The following is a 26,816-nucleotide window of genomic DNA, read 5'->3' as shown; positions in this document are numbered from 1 at the left end:
AGGTAATGGATGTTTTCATTTTGTTTTGCTGGGTTTTGTTTGTTGGGGGCAGGGTGGTGTCAGGTTTCAGACCCAGCCTTGGGCATGCAGAGCCTGCTTTTAGCTGCTGAGGGCCCTGGGCATGGGTTTGGAAGGCTTGCGCCTTGATTTCTGCATTAGGGAAAGAACTAACTAGCAGTTTCCCCACATTCCAAAATCCAAAATAGGAAGATTTCATGATTCAAATCTACAGCCTGTTTTATCTGATTTGATTTGCTTTACTTTGCTTTGGTCTTGGAGCCACACTGGGCAGTGCTCAGGGCTTAGTCCTGGTGGGCTTAGGGGACCATGTTGGGTGCTGAAGATTGAACCCAGGTTTGGCTGCATGCAAGGCAAGCTCCCTCCCCACTGTACTATCACTCTGGGTCCTTGCAGCCTATTTTTAAAAGAGAACTTTGCATGCTGTATTACATTTAAAAAGAGACAAGCATTATTAATGTCGGGAGGGATTCAGAGGTGAAAGACTTGCTTTTGGCACCCAATATGTATAGCACACAGTGCCAGTTCAGTTGGAATTTGTTGAAAGATCAGACACACTACCAAATACTCTTTAATGCTCCTGTCATTCTAAGGGGAAGGAAATCTTTGTAGGTGAAACAAAGTCAACAAAAGCAGTGTGAAATGTGTAGGCTAATTTCAAATAGGCACCTATCGTTGATGCTGGTAGTAGTTTCCCAGCCCTTCTCATTCAGTGGCCCCTTCTGGCTTTGTTTTCCTGTGCCACCTCCTACCTCCACCACTACCCACTAGTTGACATCCTAGCCTTATGCCTTTGCACCCATTTTTGCAGTTCTCTTCTATGGCCAGGGCTGGAGCGATAGCATAGCGGCAGGGCATTTGCCTTGCACGCAGCCAACATGGCCGACCCGAGTTCGATTCCTCCACCCCTCTCGGAGAGCCCGGCAAGCTACTGAGAGTATCTCGCCCGCACGGCAGAGCCTGGCAAGCTCCCCGTGACATATTCGATATGCCAAACACAGTAACAACAAAGTATCCAATGGAGACGTTACTGGACCTGCTCGAGCAAATCAGTGAACAAGGGGAGGACCTTTACCTTTACCTTCTATGGCCACCTTGGAATATCCTCAAGGCACTCAGTTATGAACCACTTTTAGAAATTAAGGATGATGATGATGATGATGCTGTTGATAGGGTAAAATGACCCAATTTTGGAGGGGGAGCACACACTCTTGACTGTACTCAGGGTGCACTCCTGGCTCTGACCTCTGGAATCACTCCTGGTGGGGTTTAGGGGACCGTGTGGGGTATCAGGGATCAAACCTGCATCAGCCATGCGCAAGACAAGTACCCTGCCTTCTGTGCTTTCTCTCCAGCCCCTAAAATGGGGGTTTAAATAAACTACTATATGACTAATAGTTCTCTTGGCATCTGTAATGACCATTTGAAAATACAGTAAAAACAATCTATTATTTTCCTTAAAATAGCCTATATTCCTTCATAGCAGGTTTCTGTGCTGTTTATACTATAAAAGAAAAAAACATACTAAAACATGGTAATTCAAATAATTTTTTTTAATTAAGCATACATATAAGAAGGAAACTTCAATTGAAACATGCATTGCTTATCTCAAAAAAAAAATGCTATTTTGTTTTTATGCTGCACCCAGCTGTGTGGGATTTAAGATCACTCATGGTGGGACTCAGGAAACCAGATGTGGTGCTGGGGATCAAACCTAGGCAGTTGGCCACAGGCAGTCTCAGGCCCCTAAACAAAATTTTTTTTATGACGTCAGAAGTTCCTGTAAAGGTAGGTAATAAGGAAAGAAAATTTAAAGAATAAAGTTTTAAAGAAAAGACAAAAGCAGAAAAACACATTGTGATAAGGAGATTGTGAAGGATACAAAGGAAGTAACAGAAGATTGATGTGGGGGATGGAGCAGACAGAAGGTGGGGGACAGTGTAGGTAGGCATTGGCACCTGGGCGCCACTGTGGCACCTGGCATTGTCTGTCTGAAACCTGAGCACAATCTTAATATCACAGTGCCAGAGAAACTCCCTCCCGGCAGCTAACCCTGGGCATGTGGGTCACTAGCAGTAGACAGGCAGGAGGAAGCAGAAGGCCTTTGAGGAGGTGAGAGAACAAGGCCCGCAGCCCTCTGGGTATGACACTGGAGGTGACCACATGTCCTGTGAAATGTGACCCCTGTGGTGTTTCTCAGGACAGTAGGGCATGCACACACACATGCACATACATATAAAGAGTTTTTCTGCGGTTCTCCAGGTGCAGAGCATTGACTGAAGTGTGCATTGCCTTCCTTTGTTCAAATTGAAGTCGAACCTATCCTATGATGTGGGTGGGGAGGCACAGCCCTGTGAGCATCCGTGGGCTGGCGGGAGGTCTTGAGCATGAACCCATCTGTGCTGTGCTTCCTTCCCCCAGAGTTTCCGGATTGAAGGTGGTGGGAGAGCCATTCTCGCCTGCTTTTCACCTGCAGCTGCAGGAGAGCACGGGGTCTCGGGAGAAGGATGTCCAGCTCCTGCAGGAGATTGTCAGTCAGGTGAGTAGCCAGTTTGCGTGGCTTTGTAAAACACTCCCTGTGTCCCAAGAATCAGTGTCAGGGGAGTTATGGGGCACCCACACACCTGGCCCTGCCCAGTGATCCATCTCGACCAGCTGTGAGAAAGCTGGGTGGTCTGGGAAAAGTGTCTGTCTGAAGTCCCAGCAGCAGGGATTTCAGCAGGAGGCTCAACCTGTTGAGAATCCTGTATCCCAGTGGTTAACCTCAGTACGTTCCTCAAACAGGAACCACAGAAAGGAAGTGCAGGGCGGGAGAAAAACCAGTGGACAGAAAGCGTCCCTGTAGACAGAAAGCGTCACTGTAGTCGGCTCGTCTCTGACACGGTACAGCCATGGGTCATTGTTAGCTCAGTGATTGCGAGGTCACATTGACACATTGAGGGGAATATTGGTAGCTGGAGTCACAGCCACGCTGTTTGCTGCACATTGCTGGTGCCACAATGCTGGCCTGGCATCCTCCTGTGCAGGCACAGCCTGCAGACCCTTGGCTCTGCTGCATGTTTCCCAGAGCCCCTCACGAGAGTTCCCTCTCAGGCCCCCATCCCTTCTCCCTGGAGGACAGCAGGTAAGGGCGCCCCTGCTGCTCTGTGCCCAGTGGCCGAGACAGCATGAGTGGGGAGAGGAAGTGACTCCGGGGGCCCTATGCACAGATCCCCGGGCCCTCCGCACACACTGCCCCACACACCAACTCCATGCCGCTGGGTGTGGGAGCTTAGGCTGTTGGCTGACTCCCAGAGACGCTGGAGGGGCAGGGAGCCAGGTCCAACCTGGAAATTGTGTTCATAGGAAGAAGGCGTGTCTTAACTATTCACTTTCATTTCCATCCTCGGAGTCCTTTGTCCCGCGCCCCTCTTCTATGTCAGTATTTGAGGTAGATGGAAGAGTCATGGGTCCATAATTCTTGTTGAAGCTGAGGTTTTGCCAACCTTTAAAAGTCAGGGGCCAGAGAGTTAGTATAGGGCTTAAGGTGTTTTTTCCTTGCATTCAGCCTGAGCCGTTTCAAGCCCTGGCACTGCATAGCACCCCCCAGGTATCACTTGGTAGCCCTAGAGGTCCCAAGCATGGGCACTGCCAGGTATGAACAGCTCACGTCCCTGGACCCTTTTGTGGGGACAAACTGGAGCTGGGGCGCTCCATCTGGGAGCTGTCTCATGCCTTCACTCCAGTTGTGCAGTTTTTCCTCCTTACTATATGCGGTCACTCTACTGTAGAGTCACCACATCCCAACTTGGAGTTCGTGATTCCTTTAACTTGATTTTTCAGTTCATCTTTTAATTTGGGGGGAATTTTGAACCACAACCAGCAGTGTTCAGGGCTTACTCCTGGTTGTGCACTTGGCTCACTCCTGCCAGGACTCAGGTGAACATAGGGGTACGGAGGGACCAAGCCCAGGTTGGCCATGTGCAAGGCAAAACCTCTCCCCACTGTGCTATCACTCTGGCACCGTTGCATTTACTTTAAAGGACTCTCTCTCTTCCGCTCTCCCTCTATCACTTCCCTTTATCTTCTCTCCCCCCTTCATGTTTCCTAAAAAGTATTTTGCTTTCAAAAATATTTGGAACTACAGAGTTGAGTGATTTTTTTTTTAAATCACTAGTTCCAAAGAAACTCTTGAAACCTATTACTTTGATTTATTAGACTCTCTTTATTTGGGTAGTGACTTTGGACTTTTTTTTTTCTCTGTTTTTGTACTGACTGGTGGTTCGTGCATGGTTGCACTGTGAGATATGGGCAACCCCAGACCCTCTGTGCCCAAGTGTCACATGTGGGGGTCTAAGGCATTGTCAGTATGGGGAACATGTGAATTCTCCCTGAGTTGGTTCTTAGGGGCATGGCTCCGAAGTCCAGCTCCTGGTTAGCACACACAGCTTTGCCCAGTGTTCCCATCACCCTAACTGCTTTGTGTGGGGATAGCAGCTTCCAGTGGTTCGTGTAAAGTCCACGTCAGGTTTACCATCCCTGAGCGCAGTGCCTGTGAGCTTGGGACTCCACTCCCGGTTCTATGGAAGAGCAGCCTGTGGCATTGCCGTTGCTTCTTCGCCTGTGAGGAAGAGGAGCAGTGGGTTTGCATGTCCCTGAGCCTCCCTCCCCTGGGGCTTCTCTCCGCTTCTCAAGCACGATTGCCCACGTGTTCCATTTCTTCACACAGTGCATGAACAGAAACCTCGCCCTGACGCAGGCCCGCTACTTGGAGAAAGAAGAGAAGTGCCTCCCACCACCCAGGTTGGTGGCATTCAGACAGGGCGTCACTGTGAGCTCGCCTGCCGGGGCCTCTGTAGGAAATGTGCTCGTTTAACTGCCTCTCCAAAGGCCATCGCAGAATATAGAACAGAGCGTAGTCGGCCTTGAGCCCACAGGTAGAACTGTCTGCCCACTCGTCTGCAGTGTCGCTCTCCCTGGAGCCCCGGGCACATGCAGGAGGGCCCTGAGAAGGCCCCTGGGTGAGCAGTGAGCCAGCACAGCACGGCCGGGGTGCCAGGTTGGCTGCCTCACCCACCCCCTCTCCTCTACCTGCTGCCCCGCCCACCTACTACAGAACAGAACTCAGCACATGCATGTCTTGGAGCGATGCTTAAGTGCCATCACGCCTGGTTTCTGTGCTGGCAGAGGGAGCAGCTTCTGGTTTTCGGCCACACTCAGCCGTGCCTAGGGGCTTGAGAGTTGTTCTCCTGGTACTGCCGAGACCGGACCTTGGAGGCCTGACATGTGGCCTAGTACAGTAGATCCTTGAAGTGACAGTGTGCCCCGAGCTCCCTGGACGGGTGCTGCCAAGTCACTGACCAGATTACACGTATGTGGGCCAGGCCAGGAGGCGCAGAGTAGAAAGGACAGGTGGCCAGGCAGCCATGCTCCTGAGGGCTGGACTGGGAGGAGTGGTGACGGGCTGGTGACCTCCTATGTCCTTTGTCGCTTCTCAGCATTAGAGTTGTGGTCACAGTGGAGCAGACCGAGGAGGAGCTGGAGACTGCGGCGGCCACCATCAAGGAGGTGGCCCAGGCAGTGCTGCTTTAGTGGTGTCTCGGGCTGGTGGCCGCCCTGGACAACTCAGACTCTGCTCGGTGTCGCTATGGAGCAGCATGTGAAGGCTCTGGGAGTCTGGGCAGCCACAGAGGCAGGAACTTGGACTCTGCGGGACCTAGAAGATGGTCGTTTCCAAGAATTGAAAACGGACCTGAAGGCCCAGGACCTGATTTCTTGAAGAGGAAAACTGATGTGTGCACAAAACCAAAATGTAAATTGTGCTATTTAGTACTATTTAAACGTTTCATTGTACTAGTGTTTCGTATTGGATGATGATGTTGTTTAACAATGGAGCTTCCGTTTATCTCCTAATGGTGAAGATGCTACAAGCAGCCCTTAGGGTTTAATAGGAAAATGTCTTTGCAGCATCAAAGCTAAGAGGAACACTTGAACAGACATCGGAAAATGTATAAATTCCAAATATCTTGAAGGTCTAATTCAATCACTTTAGTCACATATTTTCAGTCTTTATTACGTGAAGCTCGGTATCTAATACAGAATACTTTTTGTGTGATTATTATAAATTTTCATTATAATATATTTGAATTCTATGAGATATAGGATTTTTGTGTGCTCTAAATATTGCTGTTGTACCATTTCTAACAGCTGAGGTCTTAGCATCCCTAACTGGAGACTGCTTCCTAAGTGAGCAATAATTTAAATCAGATGCTATTTTATTTTAATATAAATGACCATGACATTTTATTATGTATTGACTTCTAATCTGTTTCAGGAAGAGGGATATTGTGGGATGATCTTAAAATATAACTATGTCTGTGATATTTTAGAACATCTTGAATGTATACCTATTTTGGATAGTGGGTTTGCCAAGGGGCATAAATATATATATATTTATATATATATATGTATATATGTGTGTGTGCATATCTATATGTATATGCACATATAGGGCTTTTTCTAAATAAAGAAAATGAGTTTTTTTTTCCTTTCCAGCTTATAAATCCCAAATACCTAAAAAGATGTGAAAGACTGAAACAGAACATTTTTCAGCTGCGCTTTAGCTATCTGGTTTTTCATTAGCAGACCCAGTTGGGCACACATGATTGTGACTTGTGCCATAAGATTGTGCAGATATGTCACACCATTTTTCCTTATTAAAGGTAAATAAAATTGTTTTAAAAATAAATTATGTTATTTTATAATCTATTATATTAACAAATGGTCTTCAACATCTTTTGTAAAATTTTTTAATGTCTGGTTTCTATTTTGCCTGAGGTGTTTCCTACACAGTGCCTTGTGATCACGCTTTCAGGACGGGACAGTATGCTCTGGGGGCGGGGGTGAATCTTTGTTTTTTTAATGAAATAAACCTACATTCCTGATAACCAGTCTGTTTGCATAAACTCTTGATTTTGATCTTTTTTTGTAAGCCTGGTAAAATCTTGTCAGTGTTTGGCTTTTTGGTTTTTGTTTTTAGAAACTGTTAGTACCTTCAATATAGTGTCTGAAATTTCCTAGGTTTTTAGTGATTGAAGCCTTGAACACTATTGATTACCAAATACCAGTTATTTTTATAACTTGAAAAGGATGGCAGCTTTCCAACAACTTCTGTACTTCCAAATGGCAAACTCAAGCTATATATACTTTTCATAAGAATCAAAAGTTCTCAGGCGGACCAGAGAAGTGGCTCAACAGGCAGCGGGATTGATCTCCAGCATTATGTGGTCCCCCAGGCATCTCAGAGAGCTCCCACCCCTACCCCCAAGCACAGGCCAAGAGGAGCCTCTGGTACCACATGGTGTGGCCCCCAAAACAACTGGGGAAAGTGTTTCTGTCCTGAAACAAACCTCTGTCTTCTAGTTCCTTGCTGTCTTTGTAGTCAAGTCATAGAGTGACCACACTCTTCTGTGACCAATAAAAATGCTAGAGCGGATTTGTATGAAAATGAAAACTGAAGCTTGTTACAGAGTTCTCTTACAGAGATGGTGCAAATTATCACGGGGCAGAAAGAAGCCTCAGCACTGCTGCCTTTTCTTCACAGGTAGGTTCGAGGAGAAGGGCTTTGGGGCAAACGAAGACAGCAGATGGTATAGTAGTACTTCAAAACTCTAATTAGACCAGGTGTATTTATCTCTCTTTCAGATAACAAACTTCTAGAAAAAAGCTGTTGAGAATTGGAACTCAGAACTGTATGCGTGAGACATTCCCAGGCACTGTGCTGTGGACCAGCTGCACCTGATAGTGGGGAATGTTATCTAAAGGATAGAAATGAGCCAAGGGTCTATTTCATTTCATAGAAGGCTCGAATAAAGATGGAGCAACTGGAAACTGTAAATGTTACTCAAAGAAGTGACCCTACTGAAAATGGAGGTAGAGAAAAAGCAGAATACCGATGCTTAAGGGATGTGTATATAGGGATGTCAGAATGAACAGGAAGTACTAATATTAAAAACTAAGAATACTCAAATTATGGCTATAATGATATCTAGCAAAAATACAGTTCTTCCTATTTTGGCTCCCAATGAGACCATACTTGAGGGCCCCTCCCAGCTCTGTGCTCCGGGGTCACTTCTGGGAGCGATTGAGGTACTGATACGTCAAGGGTTGAAGTGGGACTGCCACATGCATGGCAAGTACCCTGATACTAGTCTCCAGTTCCCTAGATTCTTTTCCAGAAAGGAAAAATGAACAATAATTTGATGCTTTAACACAAAATACAATGAAATAACAAATTAAGGCCAATCATATGAATAACTAAAGCCTCAAAAATTTTTTCAGTAGGTTCAAAATAAAACTGCTACATAAGACATGCATATATATATATATATGTGTGTGTATACATATATATTTATATAATCTTGTGTGTACCTTCACTTTCGTGACAATTTTCTGCTCCTTGATAAGGAAAGCACAATTTATCCTGTCTTGGACATACATAGCACACATGGAACCACTATAGGCCCTGCTGGCATGTGTGTTTTTGTTTTAGATGCCTCTTAAGAACTTAAGTTCTCACAGTGCATACCCCTCGAAGCCAACCTTGGCACACACCACATACAGACTTCGGTGCCTTCCCAACCCTTTTGGTGTAAAGGTAAACAATTCTATTTCCAGGGCCAAAGGACAACCTGGTTTTGTTGGAGGCTGTATTGTAGGAGAGCCAGTGGCCATGTGACAGACCCTGAACCATTCCGAAGGCCTCTAAGATGCCGTCCTGGAAGACGAAAAAGGAAATGCTTCAAGACATCTTTATGTCACAAAAAATGGAAATGAAAGCAAAAACAGGAACTCCCATCACAAAGTAGATTCTAATCCATTAGACATTAAATATATAAATTGGAGCTGGAGAAATAGTACAGTGGGTAAGGCTCTTGCCTTGCATGCAGCTGACCAGCTTCAGTCCCAAGCACCATTTTTCTACCCCTTTCCTTCTGACTGACTTTACTCAACATGGTATTCTCTAGATCCATCCGTGTCACAGAAAATTGCATCATTTTTATTTTTCTCAAAGCTGCATATTTCCATTGTCTTTATATTCTACAACCTCTTGGTCCATTTATTTGTAGTTGGGCATTTGGGTTGTTTCCATGTATTAGCTCTTCTACTAAGCACTGTGATGAACATAGGTGTGCGTATGTCCTTTCAAATTAAAAATGTTTTTTGGTTGAGGAGTGGATTGCTGGTTCATATAAAATTTCTGTATTTGTTTGGTTGTGAGGGTGGGGAGGATGACAGTCTCCATATTGCTTTCCATAGACGTTGGACGAAACAGCATTCCACCAACAGCAAATGAGTCTGCCATCCTCTCTTCCTTTCATCCTATTTAGTCTTTTCCTCACATTTTTCAGTGATTGATTTCTACTTTTGTGGTTTTATGGTCTGAGAAAATATTTGGTATAATTTCTATTTCTGTGTTTTTGTGGATGTTCAAATTGTTTCCCAGCATGTGATCTTTCTTAGAGAATGTCCCACGTGCAGTGGAGAAAATTGGGTATTCAGTTTTGGTGTGTGGATTGTCCTGTATATATCTATTAGACCCAATTCTTCCAGTTCCACATTCAGGGCACTTGCTTCTTGCAGTTTTGCCTGTTTGATCTGTCCAGTGTTCAGAGGAGTATTAATGTCTCTCAGCACTGTTGTGTAGCCATTGATGTATTTCCTCAAGTCTCTTAGCTGAGTCTTTGCTGCCCCTGCATTTGATGCATATTGATCCCTTAACCAGGATGCTTTTTCCTGTCTTTGGTTCTCTTCATTAGTTTGAGTGCTATTTGCTCTGAAATAGCTATTTGCTATTTGCTTTTTTTTTGGGGGGGGGGGGACAAACGAAGGGAGGGGTCTGCCACTAGCCTGTATGATTGTCTTCCAGCTCTTTACTCTGAGCCTGTATTTATCATGGGAGTTTAAATCTGTTTCCTGTAGGCAGCAGTAGGTTAGGTTTTGTTTTCTGATTCATTCTGCGACTCTTGTCTTAGGGGATAGTTAAATCCATTGACATTTAATGAAATTATTAATATGAAGGGATTTGTATCCATATCTATATGATTTTTAATATGTGACCTTCCTTTGGCTACCTGGTATGATGCCGAAGACGCACAAGCAGAACTCGCAAAGCTCACCTGTCTCTAGGGCTACACTTTAGGGGGCCAGGTGGTCCAAGAATCAAGCTCAGGTCCTTGGATCTGCAAGGCATGTGCCCCCAAATGAGATATTTTTCAGATGCCTTGTTAAAATTTTTTTTGATAAATATTTAAGTTTCTCTTTTTCTTTTCAACAAGATACTCTTTATTTTCATATTTAGCTTTCTTATTTTCTTATGGCACACCATACTGCAATGAGCATCCTTAATCATATAATTTAGTGCCATTGATGAAATTTTTGATTTCTGGGTTGCTAAAGTTAGGATCTGGGTCAAAGAATTTGATTTTTTTATATGCATTGAGATGTTATTAAGGATATGTTAGGTTAAATAAAATGTATTATAATGTCACCTATACTTTTTAACCTTTAACCTTTTTATTTTTTTATTTTTTGCTTTTTGGGTGACACCCAGCAATGCACAGGGGTTGTTACTCCTGGCTCTGCACTCAGGAATTACTCCTGGTGGTGCTCAGGGGACCATATGGGATGCTGGGAATTGAATCCGGGTCAGCCATGTGCAAGGCAAACGCCCTACCCACTGTGCTATCACTCCAGCCCCAACTTTTTTTTTCCTTCTTCTTATATTTATTTATTGAATCACTGTGAGAAAAGTTACTAAGCTTTCAGGTTTAAGTCTCAGTCATACAATGATCAAACACCTTTCCCTTCACCAGTACTCATTTTTCACCACCAAGAACCCCAATACACCCCCCCTCCCAATGCCTGTGAGGCGGATGATTTCCACTCAACTCTACATTGATTACACTCATCATTTTGATAAAGAATGCGCCATTATTGTTTAGAATTTCCCCCCAACAATCAGAATTGCTGAAAAGGCTTTGTGAAATAATTTGTTTTCTATAGCTGGTTATGAGAATCATATAATGATTTTGGATTTCTGCAAAGAGCCAGATAATTACAATATTGGTTTCTGTGCGTCTGGTGTTATGGCTGTGCAGTAGAGCCGCTCGTGGGGGACAACTCATGACCTTGGTAGGGCGTGAAGGACGAACTGGTACCGTTCCCCTTCCCATGAGACTACAGTTGCCCCATTACCACCGGCTCATTCCTGGCTTTCCTATAAACTGAGGCAGCGGCCACCTTGCTGCTGGGGGGGGAAAGGCGGAAGGGAGCAACACCTTTTCCCTCCTGGGGAGGCATGGTGCCATAGTTTAACGAATAGAATTTGATTTTTTAAAAGAAATTACTAAGAAATGTTTAATCCATGAAGGATATCACAATTTTTTTCTTCCTGTTTTGGGTGCATCTAGTTATGGGAACTATTGATCTATAATTTTTCTTTTTTGTGCTGTCTGGTTTTGACAAGGTTTCATGAAGTTTCTTCTCTATTTTGGTTTTGGGGTAACACCCAGCAGTGCTCAGGACATTGTTTTGGCTCTGCACTCAGGGATCATTCCTGACAGGGCTTAGGAGATGTTATGTGGTGTTGGGGTTCTAATCCAGGTCAGCAATATGTAAGGTTTACCACTGGATTATCTCTCTAGCCCCTAACCCCACTTCTCTTAAAGAGAGAAGAGGAAGAGATTCTCTGAAGTTGAAGTTAATTCTTCTTTAAATACTTGGAAATTTTTTTCTTTGAAACAACTGGGGCTTGGAAATTTCTCTTTTAGGAACTTTAAGATTGCAAATCTGTTTCTGCAATGATTATGGGACTATGCATGTTACCCGTTTTATTTTTGCATTTTTAGTAGTCTGTGATTTTCTCATTTTTTCCAAATTGTCTAATTATGAGTGTAGAGCTATTTTTATGCTTGTTATCATTAAATGGATGTAGCATCCTCTCTGATATCATTTTATTTTTAGCATTGATTTGTGCTTTATTTTGTTGAGTGTTGTTGATTATTTTTTTTTGTCTAGTCAGTTTTCTTTCATTAAATTTCTCATTGAAAATTTTTATTTTGTTCATTCTGGTTCTTTTTTCTTCTACTTTATTGTTTTCTTCTTTGGACAACATCCGGGGTTGCTCAGAGCTTGTTCCTGACTTTGCATTCAGGAATTAATCCTGGCAGTGCTCTGGAGATGACATAGGATTCTACAGATCAAATTCAGGTCGCAAGTGTCCTACTCATTATACTCTCTTCAGTCCATTTTCTTCCTTTTGTGCTTTCTTTTGCCAGCCGCTGGAGTACAGACCTTAGGTTGGTTTATATTTTATTTGGGGGCTTTTTGTTTGTTTGTTTTCTTTTGGGGTCACACCCAGTGATGCTCAGGGGTTACTCCTGCCTCTGCACTCAGGGATAACTCCTGATGTTGCTCTGGAGACCATATGGGATGCTTGGGATTGAACCTGGGTCAACTGCAAGGCAGGGTAAACTCCCTATCCACTGTACTATCGTTCCAGCCCCTTGTATTTTATTTTGTAATGTGATCAATCTTAGCTATAATTTTCCCTCTCAGCTTTCCTGTAGCAGAACTCTGTAAACTTTGATAGGTTGTATTTTCATTCATGCTTTTTTTTCTATATTTGAGTTTGTTTGTGTTGGGGTGCACACCCAGCTGGTTCAAGGCTGATTCCTGGCTCTATGGTCAGGTAATACTCCTGGCAGTGCTCAGGGAGCCATATGAGTTGTTGGGGATCAAACCTAGGTAAGCCACATGTCACTGTCACTGTCCTCCCGTTCATCAATTTGCTCGAGTGGGCACCAGTAACGTCTTCATTATGCCAATTTTTACAGTGTTTGGCATATTGAATACGTCACTGGTAGCTTACCAGGCTCTGCCATGCAGGCGAGATACTCTCTGTAGCTTGCCGGGCTCCCCGAGAGGAGAGGAGGAATCGAACTCGGGTCGGCCATGTTGGCCACTTGCAAGGCAAACGCCCTACCCACTATGCTATCGCTCCAGCCCAACCACATGTAAGACAAGTATATTATTCACTCTGCTATTTCTCCAACCCTTTATTTTTAATTTGATATTTTTTTTCTTTTAACCATGGAGCATTTAGGAATGTGTTGTTTAATTTTTAAGTGTAACAGTTGCTACTTTCTACTTTGGTGCTATTATGATCAAAAACCATACTGTAGGTTATACAAAGGAGAGAATTCAATAAGCCAATCACACACTTTGCAAGTTCAATCCCTGGCATTACATGAGGGAGAGAAGAGGAAGAGAGGGAAGTGAAGGAGAAAAGAGGAAGGGAGAAAGAAAGGAAGGAAAAGACACTGATGGTTACAGTATTTTACAGTATTTTTGTGTGGCCTCAGATACGATCTTAATGGTAAATGTTCCGTGAGAGATTTGAAGAGAACCCAGATTCCACTGCCTTGGTGGAGTGTTCATCAATGTCAGTAAGTCCTATAGCCTGATGGTGGTATTTATTCTTCTGTAGCTTTGTTGATGTTATGTCTAGTAATTCTACCAAATGCTAACACGTGGGTTTTGAAATCCCAGCCATAATAGTAAATTGTATATTTCTCTTTTCATCGCATTATTTTATCCACTTTTTGCTGCATAAATTTGAAATTACTGTCTGCTACAAATACAATTCAGACTGCCATATCTGGGGCTGGAAAGATAGCTCACCAGCCTGGCCCGGGTTCAGTCCCTGCCACCATATGTTGGCACAAGCCCGAATACAGTGGATGTGGCCCAAAGGGAAAAAAATCATTGCTGTATTTTTCATGGGTTGATAATTTATCATTATTCCGTGTTCATTCTGTCACTGTCACTGTAACTGTCCTCCCATTGTTCATTGATTTGCTCGAGCGGGCCCAGTAACGTCTCCATTGGAGACTTCGTTGTTACTGTGTTTGGCATATTGAATACATCATGGGTAGCTTGCCAGGCTCTGCCATCCAGGCGAGATACTCTCAGTAGCTATTAATAACTCCTGCATTTTGATGATGTAAAGGGGGCATGCCTCGATCACCCTTGGGTCTGAGTATAGGGAGGAAAAGGAAATAGAATGAAGGGGAAGGGGGGAGAGATAAATGAGAAGTAATGGGGCAGGCGTCCAGGAGATTCAGGTCTATGGGGGGTGTTAAGGAAAGATAGAGCTAAGTGTCCAAACACAGAATCGACACTGAAATCACGAGACCCAAGCTTCAGTAACCATCTTACAAGATGCCTGTCAGGGTGGCTGGGGCTGGGAGTGAGGGCATGGTGGTAGGGAAGGGAATCTGGGAACACTGGGGAAATTGATGCTGGTGCAGGATCAGTGATGGAACATTGTGTGTCAAAACCCAACTATGAATAACTTTGTAACTCATGGTGCTTTCATAAAATAAAAGTTGAGAAAATATGACTCTTGTATTTTTATTCTGATTCAGATTTACATGATATATTGCCCATCCTTTTATTTCCTGTCCATATTATTTAAGGTATTTTGTTGCGTATAATTAAATATGTTATCCATTCTTTCTCTTTTTTGTTTGTCTTGGTAGCACACCTGTGATACTCAGACGTTATTCCTAGCTCTGCACTCAAATTATTCCTGGTGATACTCTGGGGACCCAATAAGATGCCAGGGATTGAACCTTGGTTGACCACAAGTAAAGCAAATTACTATCCACTCTGCTATCCCTCTGGCCCCCATTTCTATCTTTTCTAATCTTTACTCTCCCCAAATTTATTGTTTGTTTGTTTGTTTGTTTTGGGGGGGTCACACCTGGCGATGCACAGAAGTTACTCCTGGCTCTGCACTAAGGAATTACTCCTGGTGGTGCTCAGGGGACCATATGGGATGCTGGGAATTGAACCCTGGTCGGCCGCGTGCAAGCCAAACACCCTACCCGCTGTGATATTGCTCCAGCCCCTCCCCAAATTTATTGAGGAAAAGTTAATTTGTCTTTTAATTGGCATGGGCTGGAGCAATAGCACAGCAGGTAGGGCATTTGCCTTGCACGCAGCTGACCCGGGTTCAATTTCTCCATCCCTCTTGGAGAGCCTGGCAAGCTACCAAGAGTATTTCTGCCCACACGGCAGAGCCTGGCAAGCTCCCCATGATGTATTCAATATGCCAAACACAGTAACAAGTCTCACAATGGAGACGTTACTGGGCCCGCTCGAGCAAATTGATGAACAATGGGAGGACAGTGACAGTGACAGTGCTACATATAAATATGCTTTAATTGGCATATTTATATCACTTCTATTTAAATTGATCATGGATTTCTTGGGCTGGAGTGATAGCATAGTGTTAGGGCATTTGCCTTGCGCGCAGCCAGCTCGGCTGAGCTGGGTTCAGTTCCTCCATCCCTCTTGGAGAGCCCGGCAAGCTACCGAGAGTATCTCTCTCTCACCGCAAAGCCTGACAAGCTGCAGTGCTACATTGATTTCTTAAGTTCACCGTTTTAGTATTTTTTTGTCTATTTTCCAAATTTGTTACTTATTTCTCTGATTTCTTTCCCTCTGCTTATAGACATTCCATAATTCAATCATGTGTTACATTTTTCCATAATTGTTTTATTTGTGGTTCCTTTATGTATTACCAGTTAGCCCTGTGTTAACACCTCAGACTATGTCAGCATTTCTCACTGCTTTTAGTGAAGGGCAGAACCCTCTACTATCCCCATTTCTGTTGTTTTGGGGCCATACCCGACAATACTCAGGGCTTCCTTCTGGCTCTGCACTGAGGAATTACTCCTGACGGGGCTTGGGCAACCATGAGATGACAGGGATCTACCGCGGGTCTGCCGTGTACAAGGTAAGCACCTTACTTGAGGCACTATCACTCCAGCATCACCTCCCCATTTCGTAAATACGATTGTCTTAAATGCTTCCACTACATACCGTGAGTACCTTATTAAATTACAATGATATTAAATTATTACAATATTTAATGGTATTAAGTATTAAAATGGTATTAAAAGGTATTACAGGGGCTGGAGCGATAGCACAGAAGGTAGGGCATTTACCTTGAATGCAGCAGACCCGGGTTCAATTCCCAGCATCCCATATGGTCCTCTGAGCACAGCCAGGGTTAATTCCTGAGTTCAGAGCCAGGAGTAACCCCAGTGTATCGCCGGGTGTGACCCAAAAGGCAAAAACAACAACAAAAAAACGGTATTACAATTTTATTTGCTCTAGCGGGCCCAGTAACGTCTCCATTGGAGACTTTGTTGTTACTGTGTCTGGCATACTCTCGGTAGCTTGCCGGGCTCTCCGAGAGGGGCGGAGGAATCGAACTCGGGTCGGCCATGTTGGCCGCTTGTAAGGCGGACACCCTACCTGCTGTGCTACCGCTACAGTTCTGGCTGGTTAGCTCAGTTGGTTAGAGCGTGGTGCTAATAACACCAAGGTCGCGGGTTCGATCCCCGTACGGGTCAGCGGGTTACAATTTTATTATTTAAAAAAAAAAATAAAGCGATAGCACAGCGATAGCACAGCGATAGCACAGCGGCTATCGCTGGAGCGATAGCACAGCGGCTGGAGCGATAGCACAGCGGGTAGGGCGTCTGCCTTGCACCCAGCCAACATGGCCGACCCGAGTTCGATTCCTCCGCCCCTCTCGGAGAGCCCGGCAAGCTACCGAGAGTAGTCGATATGCCAGACACAGTAACAACAAAGTCTCCAACGGAGACGTTACTGGGCCCGCTCGAGCAAATCGACGATCAACGGGAGGGCCTTTACCTTTTACCTTTTAAAAAAAAAAAAACTTTAGAGGGGAAGAATAACCAATTCTATTTACTTGTTTATGTTGTGTTCCTTTCCCCTCTGAAGCTTCCATCATTGCTGTTGTCATTTCAGGTATTACTCTATTCTGGTTGCCATAATAGAATTCTACACTGGGTGGCTTCCTCCGCAGAAACAATTTTCCCAGCTCTTATGGAGGCTGGAAATCCCAGATCAGATTCCCGGGAGGTTCGGTTTCTCCCCGGGTGGCTCCCCGTGGGCTTGCCAAAAGCCTTCCTTTGTGCTGTGTCTTCCATGCCTGCTCTGTGCACACGACCCTGTGCCTCTTCCCCTCCTGTCCCTGTTGAGTCACAGTTCTACCCTCAGGGACTAGTGTAACCTTCATCTCATCTTTATTTTATTATTTTTTTTGTCACCACAGTGACACAATAAATGGTCTCTGCTGGTGTCGCCTGAAGTGTGGCAGTTAATTTATGGGTCACCTGCTTCTGGGAGTCTACCTTCTGCCCTGAGAGGTTGAGGGATGGCAGCCAAGGGCGCCGGGTCTTCGCGGCAGGTGGAAGACAGAGAAGCTTGTGCCGACGCTTCCTCTGCATGAACCTCTGATTGTTCTCATGGAGCGAGGCTTGGTTCAACCCAACAGGATTCTGAAGGCAAATCTGGCCCCGTAAAAGTGTCTCTGGAGTTTCTCCCTCTCTAGTTCTCTAGCCAGATGTCTCTCGTTTTGTCCCCTGGTCATTGTCCTGGGCATTGGAAGCTCCAGACTTCAGGCCTCTCTGATAGCAGATGATGCCGATGGGAGATGAAAGAACTCCCAAGGTCACTCTCTCCAGTCCCGAGGCCTCTAGCAAGCCTGGATTATTCTTCTCGTGTTTTGAACATCTTTTTCATGTTCATGTCGCTCGGATTATTTTGGTTGAATGTTTAGTTGTTCTTAGAAGGAGGAGGAGGAATCCAGGTCTCGGTGCTTTCTCCTACTGGACCTAAAAGTGCCCAAAGATTTTAAATTGGAAACAGGGTGAGCCACATGAGTCCCACAGCTGCAGGAAACGTGAGTGCCCAGACGGAGAGGAAACAGCATCATGATTATTGGCTGGGTGAATCAGGATGGTAAAACCCTCCCATTTCGCTATCCTGAAAGTGTTTGTGAACTAGAATGCTGGAGTTCTTGGCAAGCATTTCTCAAGACTTTTTGGCTACATCTTTTGGAGAAAAGACCAAGTTGAATGGGAGATGTAAAGGTAAAAGTGTTATTTTCTAAAAGCTGATGACACTAATATCTTATAATATGAATCTGTTCGTCTGTCTGCCAAACTGCCCACTACCTGTGTTTACCTAATCTCTCACCACGAGGATTCTTCTTTTTTTTCAAAAGAAGAAAACTTACTGATCAGTACCTAGACAAGGTCATACATCAGAACTCAAAACCACTCCCTTTTCTGGAATCCTTTTTTAGGAAAGTATTTAATAGTATTACTTCTATTAAATACTAGTATTTAATAGAAATGATGAAATTTAGAAGTGCTCACCTTTAATTGCATCAGATTAACATGACAGAACATCAGTATTTTTTTTAAAAAAAAAAAAAAAGAAGGTTCAAGCATGGAGTTTTAAATGTGCTTACCCGAGAGCGTGCTCTGCTCCCTTTTTCTCTGTAAAGGTTATTTTGCCTCTCAGATCTGGCTTTGACAGTGAAAACCTCAGAATGAAACCGTCAATAATTTCACAGAGGAAGGATCAGCTGGGCATGGTGTGTTTCCCCAGGGACCACGACTTGGTGTTTTGTTTTGGTAAATGTAAATTTTACTCCCTCCTGGATCCCTCATTTTTTGTAGACAAGAAAGGAACCGCATGAGGAGCTCGTTAAGGAATCAGATTTGGTGGGGCAGCTGTGATCTGACACTTTTGAAATTCGACCCAGATCACAGCAGTGAGTGCTGCAAGTCTCTTCCTTGGCAACAGCATCTGGACTTGATTATTTTTAATTAGTTTTTGGGGTGCAAGTGTCCACCCCTCTGTCAAGCTGCTACTGTAAGCAGACCTGTGTCCTGAGATGATTTAGGAAATTAACATGGGTTCTAAGTTGTTTTTCTGTTTTGGAGGGGCTCACTCTGAAGTGCTTGGGGATTACTCCTGGCTCTATGCTCAGCGCCCTGCTGTACTCTCTCTCTCTCTCTGGTCCTAACATGGTTCTAAACACTCAGAAACAGGAGTCAGAGGTTGTACAGGGGTAGAGTCCTTGCTTTGCAGTCGGCTGGAGTTTGATCCCTGGCACCACATATGGTTCCCCAGGCATACCAGGATTGATCTCTGAGCACAGAACCACGAGGAAGCTAGAGCACAGCCACATGTGGTCAATAAATAATGAAATAAAAAATAAAAGACATACTTAAAGGGGGCCAGAGCAAGAGTACAATAGGTAGAACGTTTGCCTTTCACGTGGCTGACTGGGTTTTGATTTCCAGCATTCCATATGGTCCCCCAAGCATCACCAGAAGTAATTCCTGCGTGCAGAGCCAAGAGTATCCTCTGAGCATCTCCCTGCTCAAAAAAGAAAAAACACAAAAACAAACAAAAAATAAAATACAAGACTTAAAAATGAAGTGTATTGTTTTGATTTTGTTGTTTTGATAAGCTTTTAGAATGCCACCCTTTAGGTTTCATCTGTCATTAGTGTCTTTTATGCCAAAGACAAATTTAACTTGCAATGTTTTACTGCTAATTTCTTCCCTTAAAAACATAAGAAATCATAAATAGTTATCATTAGAATTATGAAAGGAATATTTCCCCCAAAGAATTCGCCACGAAGAAGGGACTCAGGGTCTTGGTGGACAGCTCCTGGCTCCCCCTTACTCTGTCCCCCGCATGTCCCCCAGTGCGCCTGAGCCATCAGTGCTCACAGCCAAGCCATCTCCTCTGATCCCTACCAAACAGTTATCTAAGAGGGTATTCATGGGGTTTAAACTAGATTCGGTCACTACCATGTAGAGTTTTCAAACATTAAAGTATTTCTATTTAAGAATACTTTTCCAGGATCAGTCTGGTTAAAATAGAAAAGAAAAGGCTCACATTAGAAAAATTAACCAACTGTCTGTGTTCTCTGATGGATGTTGTTTCCGATGGAATGTCACAGCCCCATTTCTCAAAGAATTTCACAGAAACCAAATTCCAAGCATATGTTTTAGAGATGAATGGGGTGTTTTGATGAGCTTTGCTAGGGAAAACGTCTTGTAACAATTTGGGAAGAGATTCTTCACTCAGAAGACACGAAATGCAGATTCTTCATTTGCTGACACACATATCCATGTAAGGCCCTTGGGCCTCCAACTTTTATCCCACAAAATACCCAAGGGCACAGAATATTGTCTAGCACCAGGATTTATCTGAAGATGGAGGATCAGAAAGCAGGCAGAAGCCTGGACCCATGACGATGGTGAGGGAAGTGGCTGATGTCCAGACCGTCCTGTTAAGGAAACACTGAACATCCTTGTGCTGTTTTTCCTTTGTTCCATTTTGGTGTGTGGGACACACCCAGAAGCATTGCAGATCATTCCTGGGGGTGTTCAAGAAACTCCATGGTGCCAGAGGTCAACCCAGCACTTCTGCCTACGTGCACCCTAACCCTTGAATCAGCTCCCTGGCCTGACTTATGTTGTTCGTATTATTTATTTAAGTCATGTTCCTCTGCTCTTAGCTCCCACCTCAGCAGTGCAGGGAGCTGCGTCAGGCCCTTGCTCTGTTCTCTGTGGTGATTGAGGTCTCATCTGGGACATGCTAAACATGTCCAGACCCTTGAAGTCATCTCCCCAGTCTCTGTCAATTTTTGGTCAGTTTGAATTATAAAGCTTATAAAGCACAGCTACAGAAGTTCAAAGAGCAGAACTTTTCTCTCCTCTGAGTTCTTCACTACAAAAACCATTGTCGTGATAATCACCCCATCAAAAATGGCAAAAGTAACATAAACCTTTGCTGATCCAATTGACAGTAAGATTATTGTTATTTATAATAATAGCGTAATCTCCAATAATAGAGTCCCCAGTTTCCTGAATCCCCACCTGCAGTTTTGATGGGCATGTATTGGCATCTCATTGTCATTTTAATTTGTATTTGTTGATATTGAGGTGAATTTATGAAGCTGAGTTTCTTCTAGGAATTGTTTGCTCATTTAGTATAACTTGAATTCCTTGTCATTTTTTCTCCTTTATAGAAGCTTTCTTCTGTATTCTCATACTAATGCCTTGTTCTCTATCTTGCTGAAAATTTGCATTCTGATGAGAGAAAAAAATTGCATACAGTTCATCAGATAGAGGGCTAATATCTGAAATCTATAAAGGGTACACAAAATCCAACAACAAAAAATCCAACAACATTGTCTAAAAATGGACCAAGGAGATGAACACTTTCTCAAAGAAGACAAGTGGATGCTAGGGGGAAAGGCAGCTCAGATAGAGAAGGGAGCACCAAATAAAGGGTGTTGGGTGGATCCTCCCAGGATGGGAGATGCATGCTGAAAGTAGACTATAGACCGAACATGATTGCCACTCAATGCCTCTTTTGCAAACCACAGCACCCAAAAGGAGAGAGAGAATAAAAGGGAATGCCCTGCCACAGAAGCGGGGTAGGATGGGGGGGATGGGGGGGTGGAAGGGATACTGGGATCATTGGTGGTGGAGAATGGGCGCTGGTGGAGGGATGGGGACTCGATAATTGTATAACTGAAACCCAAGCACAAAAAATTGTAAGTCTACAACTGGACCTCGTGGTGTTTCACCAATAAAAATTTTTTAAAAATTTAAAAAACAACAACAAAAAAAGAAGACATGTGGATGGCAAATAGGCACATGGAAAAGTGTGTATTGTCACTCATGATTAAGGAAGTGCAAATCAAAACTACATTGAGATATTATCTCACACCAGTGAGAACAACATATATCAAAAAGTCTGGAAACAGCCAGTATTGGTGGAGTTTGGTGAGAAAGCAACCCTCATCCACTGTTGGTGGGAATATCATCTAGTTTGGGATTTCAAAAAAAATAAGAAGAATAGGACTCTTGGTGACCAGAGCAGCACAGCAAGTAGGGCATTTGCCTTGCCTATGACTAAAGTGGTATCCCAAATGGTATCCCTGGTATCCTATATGGTCCCCTAAACCCTGCCAGAAGTGATCCCTGAAAGTCAGGAGTAAGCCCTGAACACCACTGGGTGTGGCTCAAAAGCCAAAAGAAAAGGATAAAAAGGAACTCATATGAACCAGCCATACCATTTCTCGGCGTCTATCCCCCCAAACACAAAAAAACCCACATTACTTCAAAAGGAAATACACACACCTATGTTCATTAGTGCTTAGTGTAATAGTCAAGATATGGAAACAACTCAAATACATCAAAAAGCTTTGATATATATACACACAATGAAATCTTATACAGCTCTAAGAAAAGATAAGTACTGTAGTTTTCAGCAACATGGATGAAATTAGAGGATATCATGCTGAGTGAAGTGAGAAAGATTGATACAGAATAATATTTCTCATATGAACCTAAAGATGAACTGCAAGGTAACAACAAAGGATCAAAGGCAACACAATGGGAGAACTGATCCACACAACTGAGGTTAAAAGGGGTTCTTGGGAATGGGGAGAGGGTACCCTGGTAATGAGTGTGGCGTTGGAATTGTGTACACCTGAAGCCATCATTAACAGTGTTGTGAGTCAGAGTATCAATTAATAAAAAAGGTTCAGTTTGCATTCTTCTTGTGACATCTTTGTGAGTGAACTCAACAATTTGTGAATTTATAGTCCAGAGAAATAATACCACGGGTCGGGAGTTTGCCTTGCAAATGGCAGACCCAGAATCTGTCCTTGGAACCCCATATTGTCCTCTGAGCCCTGCCAGCAGTGATTCTTGAACACAGAGCCAGGAGTAAGCCCTACCACAGCCAGGTATGGCCCAAATAAACAAAAACTACTTTGTGAGTTTCGGCAGACCATTCAACTCTGATTTCCTTTCTGAGTAGTGGACAAATAGAGTCCTTGTCACAGGACTGTTCCAGGTATAAAGTAAAATGTTAACTACCCACTAATGTGTGAAGCAGGATTGTAGGTTTTTATGTATGGTGGTAGCTTTTAACTTACTAAAATTCATAATTCTTAGAGCAGGGGAAAATCTTGAAATCATGAGTTCATTGCTTATTGAATTGATGACACTTAGCACCCTATCATTCTTTTTTAAAAATTTTTATTAATGAAACACCATAAGGTATAGTTGTAGACTTACAAATTTTTGTGCTTGGGTTTCAGTTATACAGTGATCGAGTATCCATCCTTCCACCAGTGCCCATTCTCCACCACCAATGATTCCAGTAGCCCTCCCATCCCCCCATCCCCCCATCCCCCCATCCCACCCTGCCTCTCTGGCAGGGCATTCCCTTTTGTTCTCTCTCTCCTTTTGAGTACCTTACCACTCTTTAGGGCGTTTTATACATAATAACCCATCTTATCCTCAAGTGTACTATGTAATAAATGCAAGTATTACACCAATTTTACATATAAGGAAAGTGAGAAGCCAAGAGTCTAGGAACTTGCCCAAGACACCGACAAATAAACAAGCCTACAGAGGATTATTTGATTTTCCCAACCACACTGGGAGTTTCTCTCTACTTCTTTTGAATGCCTCCATGTATAAAGTGCTTTTTACATTGAAAAAAAAGTTAAAATCTAACTGACACAGGAGTAAGACAAATTGCGAAGAAACATGATGAAAGGAAAGTTTCTAGTCCTATGTTCTCTATTCCAAATCCCAACTTACAGAGGCAAGCTTGATTTCACTTACTTCGTGTTTTAGTGGTTGTCCTTATCAAAGAATATTAAGTACAGACCAGTCTTGATTTCATGTTTTTGATTTGAGACAGATGCTTGCTCATTCTCACTACAGAGTTAAGGATGTATTTTGCTTAGAGAATCTTTTTTGCCTCCTCTTACCTCAGTGTTATTTCGTAAGAGCTCTTTTGGTAGTTCTAATTTTTTAAGTGCTCTTCCATATCTGGAATAATGCTTCCTTTATTTGTTTTCCTGAGGGAAAAAAAATAATAAAGACCAATTCTCCATTAAAAAATAAAATAAAAATGGACAAGCAGGATAACGCTGAAATTTCTCCAGTTAAAACAAAACACCCACATTCAGGGCCAGCTTTATCTCAAAGCGCTGAAGCCCAGGCTTATGTGCAAGAGGCCTGGGTTCTGTCTCCAGCACCATACAATCCCCTGAGTACCACAGCACCAGGAGAATCAGGCTAACCCTAATCAACGGTGCTGGAGCCTACTCCAGGCTCAGTGCTTGGGAGTCACTCCCAGTGGTGACTGAGGGACCAGGTAGTGATGGAGATCAAATCCAGGGCTCCAAAACACCACGCCAAGTATCCATTCCTTTGAGCTATTCCTGCGGCCTCTTATTCTAACTCACAAATAAAAGCTCCGGTTTCCCTAAAGCCCAGAAGCTCCTTGAGCAAGTTTAACTTGGGTGGCAAGTCAACAGATGGTAAAGCAGAGCAAATACTCCTTCTCACCCACATCCACTCTGGGTAACCCTACAAACTCAATTTACAAAAGACAGATCAACAGGATAAAAGGATTATTCTTATGTACACGGAGGCCCAAAGAAATGAAAGGAAACACCAAGAAGCAGACAGGCCCCCGAGAACTTGGACCCCATTTTTAACAAAGAATAATAAAACGTGGTGACAAGTCAAAAGAAAAATTTGAGCTTTTAGAGGCAGTGGATTGTGGGAGCCAGGTATGGGGGGATGAAGGAAGACATGACTGTGATGCCCCATCTGAGTCCGTGGCAAGTGCTGTGCTTCCTGGGCTACGTGATCTCATGCCACAGAGGTTCTAGAATGATCCAAGGGGGCAGGATAAGTCTCGGGTACAGTTTTCTGTTTATTCACTTCAATAAGGTGGATTGCCAAGAGAGAGCAGAGTGACATATTTTTTTCCTGGAAAGGAGGCAATGGCCAAATTAGTCTGATATAAGGACAGCCCTTTCCTCAGGGACAATCTCTGATGTTGTGTTTTCTTTTCCAAGTATCTTTTTTTCTTTTATAATTAATATTTTTTATTGAGGTTCTATGACCCACAAAGTAATTCCTAGCCAAGTTTTAGGCAGATGACTTTCTGACACCTGTCCCATCACTGGTGTCAACTAGGATGTGACTTTAGGTAGAAGTGGGGGTTACAGAGACAGGGGGTGGAGGGGGAACTTTATGTATCTGCTGTCTCCAGTGTCACAGCTGCAGCGCACCCACATATCTGAGGAGTGTGTGTGTGTGTGTGTGTGTGTGTGTGTGTGTGTGTGTGTGTGGTGGGTGGAGGTCTCTTCCCTCTATCCCTGTTCTGGAATAGCCCAGCAGATGGAAGAGACCAAGACAAGCACTCAGAGGAAGGAGAAAAAAGCCAGTGGACTGTGACCAGGTTGAGCCCAGCAGGGACCACCTCTCAAAGGCTTCGGTCACACTCAAGACGGGGGTCTGGGGTTGGAGAGATAGCACAGTGGGTAGGGCGTTTGCCTTGTACACGGCCGACCCGGGTTCAATTCCCAGCATCCCATTTGGTCCCCTGTGCACCACCAGGAGTAACTCCTGAGCGCAGAGCCAGTAATAACCCCTGTGTATCGCCGGGTGTGACCCAGAAAGCAAAAGAAAAAAAGGGGGGTCTACATTTGCAGCTGCACAGGGGACCATGCGGGGGCTCAGGGTGACGCATGACACTGAGTGACATACGACACAGACGTGAGACAATGCATAGACCTGATAAAAATAGGCCTTTCCCCTGCTCATGAGCAAGAAAGTGGACAGGAAGCAGACCCACCTTGGCACAGGGAACCAGAATCGCCTTCACACCCACAGCGTAAACCTTCTCCTAAGGCTGTGTCTGAGCCCTCATTAAGCAAGAAAGCAGTGCCAGGGTTTTCACCAGAATAGGTGGTACTGGTTGTAAATGTGGATTTAAATGAGAGACGCAGGACCAGAATTTGTGCAGTCCTGCCTGGGCTCCCCAGCATCACATACACACCCAGCCTCAGCCCCCCTCTCTGGGGGGTTTCACACCCTCCCCATCCTGCTGGAGCTCCTCGGGAGGGCAGAGGGCCACGCTGGAACCGCTGTTTACAGTCACATGCTCCATTTCCTCCGGTCAGGATCTGACTATGTGCCTGAGTAGGATACTCCTCCAGCTTTGTTTCTGGACAAAGAATTTTATGAATTAAACCCGTTTAAGTTAAAACTCCATTCAAGGCTTTAGCTGGGTGTGCCGAACAGTTTCAGAGCCACACTGTAGCCACAGTTACACCTAGGTAAGGCGACACACTTGTTTAATTTAATCCAGCGCTTGGCCCACAGCATGCTGGAATCTTGAGGGAGTTTGTTCGAGCAATCTTGTTTCTCAGGCCCAACATAAGTAAGTTAAAATTCTTTACTGTGTTGGACAAATTTGAACAGATCACGTTTTCCTGGTAGTCCTAGTTTTGAAAGAACTCTGACTAAAATGGGGTGTATTTTACTGCTCTGCCTGAGCCCAGGCTGATGTGTAAACAGGAGCGTGTGTTGACAAAGCCACTGTGTGTCTCAGGCTGGGGAGGGGCCCAGAGTCTCTGCATCAGGCGCAGATTTCCACTCCACTCGGAGCAGTTCTTAAGGGTCACCGTAGAAGATAGTTTGATGGTATTTCATCAGTTTGCTGGGGGGGGGGGGGGCGGGGGCTGGCGTCACACTAGGTTGTTCTGAGAGATCACTTCTGGTGGTGTTTAGGGATCATGAGACTTGGTCTCCTGAATGCCAAGCCTGCATTCAGCCCTGTGAGCTCACTTCAGCTCCCAGACTAAGGAAGAAATACTTCCTTTGTGTGTGTGTGTTTTGGTTTTTGTTTGTTTGTTTGTTTTTTGGGTCACACCTGGCAATGCACAGGGTTTACTCCTGGCTCTGCACTCAGGAATTATCCCTGGCGCAGGGGACCATATGGGATACTGGGAATTGAAC

General features: G+C 44.1%; 1 protein-coding gene, 1 non-coding gene and 1 pseudogene across 3 annotated transcripts in view; 2 read left to right on the top strand and 1 right to left on the bottom strand.

Annotated features, from left to right (window-relative positions):
* The window catches only part of SPTLC1 (serine palmitoyltransferase long chain base subunit 1), a 58,738-nt gene extending 51,768 nt beyond the window's left edge, over positions 1-6,970 (top strand). The window contains exons 13-15 of one of the 2 annotated variants that reach the window (XM_056126809.1): positions 2,440-2,557; positions 4,727-4,800; positions 5,496-6,964. In XM_056126809.1, the coding sequence (XP_055982784.1) occupies positions 2,440-2,557; positions 4,727-4,800; positions 5,496-5,589 (286 nt within the window). In that variant the 3' untranslated portion in view covers positions 5,590-6,964. Of the gene's footprint in view, positions 1-2,439; positions 2,558-4,726; positions 4,801-5,495 lie in introns of both variants that reach the window. The other variant, XM_056126810.1, reaches the window with a different exon arrangement.
* On the bottom strand, positions 6,913-8,749 carry LOC130035235 (60S ribosomal protein L34-like; annotated as a pseudogene).
* Positions 8,750-16,410: 7,661 nt separating this feature from the next.
* Positions 16,411-16,484, top strand: TRNAI-AAU (transfer RNA isoleucine (anticodon AAU)). The gene has a single exon. It is a non-coding gene; the product is annotated as a tRNA-Ile (tRNA).
* The last annotated feature ends 10,332 nt before the right edge of the window (positions 16,485-26,816 follow it).

This window comes from Sorex fumeus, unplaced genomic scaffold (assembly GCF_029834395.1).
Source record: "Sorex fumeus unplaced genomic scaffold, SorFum_2.1 ptg000063l, whole genome shotgun sequence".
In the NCBI taxonomy this organism is placed as follows: Eukaryota; Metazoa; Chordata; class Mammalia; order Eulipotyphla; family Soricidae; genus Sorex; species Sorex fumeus.
The sequence above is the reverse complement of the archived record's forward strand: the minus strand, read 5'-3'. Positions and strand labels throughout refer to the sequence as shown.